The following is a 5,218-nucleotide window of genomic DNA, read 5'->3' as shown; positions in this document are numbered from 1 at the left end:
CCCCCCCCCCCACCTGTATAATATCCAGGCTCAAAACTTGATGTCCAGCATTGACTAGATAAGATTTTCTGTCTATTCTGTATAAGCTTGGACATATTGACTTAGCCTATTAGCTGTAGATGAGTGTGTACAAATTTGGTATGCAAAGATACTCTGTACTAAGGTAACAAAGTTGTCCTAGGAGAATTAGGAATGTATGGCCTGGCTTGCTGAGTATGAACCAGGGCATTTCCTGCTGTGATGTTGTACAAGTTTCTCTACTGCTAGTGAGTGCATACAAGACAAGCTTTCAAGATGAGATCTACTTCTTTTCCAGATAGGTTATGCTCTGATAGCCTAAGATGTCCCTTTTTCAATTTGAGAAAGAAAGTCAAGTCTGTAGGACCTGACACATTTCCTTAGAAGAAGTCTCTCAGGTTGACGCTAAGCGGTACGCCATTTTTTCGTTGATGGTGCTTAGAGTATTGCAGACTCACTCTCAACCACTATGGCTGAAGCTACAGGTTTCCAGCTTGTCTCTTGCAAGCAAAGCAAGCACAAGAAGGACGAAGAAGTTGATACAAGCAACATTCTTTCCGAAAAGAGACACTGTATACATTCAGCAAAGGTTCTTCAGAATGCCGACCCCCGAGCAAACAGCAACTGCTTCCAGCCTCTAGCTGATTCTTCAGACCATGAGTCATTGGATGTGGACCTGTCAGAGGTTCAGGAAGAGTCTACAGAGGAGTCAGGCAGTGAAAATTCTGCAGTAAACATGGTTCATTACATTTATTTCATTATATCTCTAACCTTTGTCTATTACTCAGGACCTTCTCGAACAACTTCCTTGCCTGGTTGGATCAAAAAAGAGCAAGAAAAGGACGAAGGTGAGCTTGCTATTCTTTTTTTTATTATATAATCTTACATTACTGCCTGTAGAAGCACCAAAACAGGCAGAAAGAAGGCACGGGTAATGCTAGTGGTGATGACAATGACAATGATGTTGTTGACATTACCCCTCAGGTGATAGCACAGCATAATAAAGTAAGTCTTTTCCTTTTATTCTTGTTTCCCTACCTTTCATCATTCTTCCAGGCTGTATCAAGGCCTATCCTTCTCTTTTTTATGCAGGTGGGATCCAATTCGAAAGGATTGCCCGGATTGCTGACAGACAAGCACTACAAATGCTATCATGGTAGCCATCATATCCTCACAATCACTAAGAAGATGAAGGGTGCAACAATCAGTATGTACTTGAATCTATGTAACATTATGTGTCTGATGATGTCACATCTTAATAGGCCTTGAGACATACTTGCACACCAAGGTTCCCAATATGTATGCATTGTTTTTGGCACTCAAAAGGCACAGTTCGACTCGTCTGCCTACCGATGAAGAAATTGCAATTACCAATGGGTCAAACATTCCAACAGCTCAGCAGCTGAAGGAGTTGACAGATGGTATGAATTCTCATGATACTATCATGGCAGCTTTTGCACGCCAAGCAAAGGGAAAGCAGGTATGTATGATGTATCATGCGAAGGTTCATGACACCTTGCTTATGTAATCAAATAGGGTCCATGGGATCAGGCAAAGTTTGAGTGCACTTTAGCTGAATGGATTGTCTGCAATGATGAACCATTCACTGTTGTTGAGAGTGAGTATTTCCAGGCATTTGTTAGGCTTGTCCACCAGGATTCAAGCCTTCCAATCCCAACTGCAAAGACGATTCGGCTGTGCATTCTTAATATGAGACAAGACACCTTTCAGGAGACAAAGCAGCTCTTTAAAGTAAGCTTATATTAGATATCTTGTCTTCTATACTGATTACTCTTAGGGATTGACTTCAAAGATTGCATTGTCACTAGATGCTTGGACATCTAGTAATGGCTTTGCATTTCTTACTGTTGTTGCTCATTACATTACTAATGAGTGGCAGTTAAGTATGCATCTTGCTTACATAATCAGACTTCGCCTTACTGACACAAATGTAGAGGAACGATTGATAGGTTTTGAAGAGATTATTGGGAGGCATACAGGTAAAAACTTAGGGGATATTGTCTGGGGGCTGCTAGAATCTTATGATATCCAAGAAAAGGTATGTTTCTATTCTCTTTGCATATAAATCCTAACATTTTTATAGTTGGTTGCTGTCATGTCTGATAATGCTTCCAACAATGACACAATGATGGAGACTATCAAGACACACATGACAGCTAAGGGGATCTTGTTCTCTGCTGAGGAGGCACATCTTAGGTGTATGCCTCATACTATTCACTTAGCAGCACTAAAGGTATGTCTTGTAAACTATATCATATTCTGAAACTAACTACTTATATGTAAGCTACTCAATGCAATTGGTGCTTTGAAGAGTACTAATTGTAGAACAAGCAACTATCAGGAGTCTGTTTCTGCTCCTCTGGATCCTGATTACAATAATTTGGAAGCTAGCCGGAATGATAACGTTGACAATACTCTCACAGATAGCAGCAATACATCATACTCAGTAAATGCTGTTGAAAGGGTATTGTAACACAATTCCTGGCCTATCCATTGCTAATTACATGATTATAGTTGTGAAAGATTGTACATACAGTCCAGTCATCTGCTCAGCAACAAAAAGTATGGCTTGCTGAGGCAGCAAAGTACAATAGTAATCCAGAGCAGCCAGGCATAGCTCTAATGCTCATCCTTGACGTTAAGACTTGCTGGTCCTCTACACATCAAATGCTAAGTAAGTATAGCCTCTCTAATACCATAATCTGGAAGTGCTGGAAGTCTCTCACCCACGTCCTTCCAGATTGCACTTATGTGTATAGACAAGCAATTCAAAGCTTTGTCCTCCTGCACAAAGACCTTCATCCACTTAAGCTAGATTTTGATGACTGGAAGCTTATCTGGTGTATCATAATGTGGCTTTGTGATTTCCGCCAGGTGACTACTTTCATGTCCTTGACAAAGGACTCAGCATTGTCTTCAGCATTTGGATGCTTTATTGAACTACAGGATAAGCTACGTCAATTCTTACAAACACTACTGCCAGATACTCCTACGTCACTTAAGTTGGGCCTGAAAAATGCCCATGGAGTTCTTGCAGAATATTTGTATAAGTTCACTACTTCACCATACTATCTCTGGGCTGCTTGTAAGCACTTCTTTCAAAATTGACAGTTAATTCACTAATATTATCCTATGTAGTACTTGATCCACGTATTTCTTACTTGAGGCTAAGAGAGGATGTAGGCAGTGATACTATGCTACTTGATCTTATCGAATCAGCTCAAGCAGGACTTGAAGAACAGTTTGTAGCAGTGTATCCACCTCCTACAATGCAAGAGACACACACTCGACCAGAGCCTAAGGTTTTGGATGATGGTGACAATGCACTATCTCTGATGAAAGCAAAGCCATTTGCCTTTATGGCTCAGTATGTTGATGACAATAGCTACGAGCAGACAGACGAGCTCCTGGAATATTTCAACATGAAGCAGGAAAGGTCATAGGATGCTGGCAAGCCTGTCAAGTGGTGGTCAGCTCATTGTGCTCAATTTCCTCAGTTGTCCTCCTTCACCCATGATATTCACTGTATCCCAGGTGCGTTTGTACTACTCTATACAATAAATATACTTACAGATGTTACAGGGTCAGCAGTTGTGGTTGAACGAATTTTTTCTGGTGGTTGTGATACTATTGCCTTGTACTGAGCAAGTTTACAGCCAGAAACAATTAGCAGCCTTATGCTGGTTAAGCAATGGCTAAAGAGTAAATAGTTACTGAATAATATGTGTTAGGCATCTATGTGTATGATTTTGTATACTGTACAGTGTCTTATGTTGTTTTGCTATGCAAAATAAGTGTTCTTCTGCCTTTTATGTACCTGCTGTATCTGTAATACATGTATACACAATGTATATGTATGGTCTGTATCTGTATAGGATCTTGAGCTGAAAAATACAGTACTGTATTATACGTCCCGTATCTGTATATGGTCTGTTTTATACAGCCTGTATCTGTATACAATACAGTACTGAGCCCTAGGTGAAACCAACTCAGAAACTCGACAGTGCATTATCTTGGTCACACATGATGAATCAACATTCTATGCTAATGATCAAAAACAAACTGTATGGACTCATAAATCAGCTACTCCAAAACCAGCTGTTAAAGGAGAAGGAGTATCAATAATGATATCAGACTTTTGTACACCAGAGAAAGGCTGGTTACGTTCATCTAATGGGTATATTACAATTTTATAATTTAATACATTTCTAACTATTTTTTCTAGACTTCAAGAGGCTAGAATTTACTTTAAAGCTGGAAAGTCTAGGGATGGTTACTTTCAGCATCAAGATGTTATTCAACAGGTTGACAAAGCTATATCAATCTTTGACAACTGTTTCCCAGGTTGTTTGGCTTTGTTTGCATTTGACAATGCTACCATTCATACAAAGCATCACTCAAATGCCTTATCTGCCCGGTACATGCCTAGAAATCAATGTAAATGGAACAGTAAAAGAGCACCACCTCTTCCTGGAATGCGTCCTGGCTCTTTACAAGATGGTACTCCTCAGCCTCTATATTTTCCAGATGGGACCTTTACAGCTATTTGCAAAAGTAATGGCAAAATCCAAAATCACGTGTATTTGTGACATGTGGCATGCAAAAAAAAAAAAAAAAAGGCGACAGAAATGCATTTTTTTCAATAAATAGGCCGTCAATTGCATTGAATGAGCTACCTAAATTTTCCTCTATTTAATGTGCTTCAGAATCTGTAAAAATATTTCAGAATGGTTCAGAGTGTATTGAGTTAGAGAAAATAGAACTCACACAAACCTACTTGTCCTTGTGCTTGGGTCAGATTGCAAAAAATCTAGCACATGTAAAACTCCACATAAAATTCTCTTTACACTCTCTAAAAATTACTGTGCTTACAGGGTACACATATACTCGGTTTTGTGATGCAGGATCAACTTAAAGGCTCGAAATGAGTAGGTTTGTTCTGCTGTTCCAGAATCCAGCCGATCCCACACTACTCGTGCCATTCTGCCTCTCATAGTTCGCACAGCTTACAACCAAAAATTGCATTTTTCTTGCTAAATTGGTCAGGCAGTAAGATAAACAGAATCCCCTTTGTCTTGTATTCATTCGTATATACTACAAGCTAAGACGACTACAACTTTGCTCGGGTGCGGTGTAGTGGAAAGTTCAAACGACAGGGGATTATAAATAAGCACTCTGG

The 5,218-nt window shown here is 39.7% G+C and overlaps 3 protein-coding genes across 3 annotated transcripts; all 3 read left to right on the top strand.

Moving 5' to 3' along the window:
• Window positions 1-487: 487 nt before the first annotated feature.
• On the top strand, window positions 488-1,732 carry FOMMEDRAFT_25678 (uncharacterized protein; the record flags this gene model as incomplete). Its single annotated transcript, XM_007262585.1, has 7 exons — window positions 488-607; window positions 919-981; window positions 1,111-1,225; window positions 1,281-1,439; window positions 1,470-1,498; window positions 1,555-1,636; window positions 1,662-1,732. 7 exons carry the CDS (start codon window positions 488-490, stop codon window positions 1,730-1,732), a joined length of 639 nt encoding a protein of 212 aa, XP_007262647.1.
• Window positions 1,733-2,020: 288 nt separating this feature from the next.
• FOMMEDRAFT_50517 (uncharacterized protein) lies at window positions 2,021-2,470 on the top strand (the record flags this gene model as incomplete). The annotated part of the gene is made up of 3 exons (XM_007262584.1): window positions 2,021-2,077; window positions 2,123-2,272; window positions 2,324-2,470. Coding segments are annotated over 3 exons (354 nt in total), but the record flags the coding sequence as incomplete, so codon positions are not given.
• A 1,576-nt stretch (window positions 2,471-4,046) lies between these two features.
• FOMMEDRAFT_75839 (uncharacterized protein) lies at window positions 4,047-4,235 on the top strand (the record flags this gene model as incomplete). Its single annotated transcript, XM_007262583.1, has 1 exon — window positions 4,047-4,235. A coding segment is annotated over one exon (189 nt), but the record flags the coding sequence as incomplete, so codon positions are not given.
• Between the last annotated feature and the right edge of the window lie 983 nt (window positions 4,236-5,218).

Source organism: Fomitiporia mediterranea (assembly GCF_000271605.1).
Source record: "Fomitiporia mediterranea MF3/22 unplaced genomic scaffold FOMMEscaffold_2, whole genome shotgun sequence".
NCBI classification, from domain to species: Eukaryota; Fungi; Basidiomycota; class Agaricomycetes; order Hymenochaetales; family Hymenochaetaceae; genus Fomitiporia; species Fomitiporia mediterranea.
Note: the sequence above shows the minus strand (reverse complement) of the source record. Positions and strands in the feature narration are given on the sequence as shown.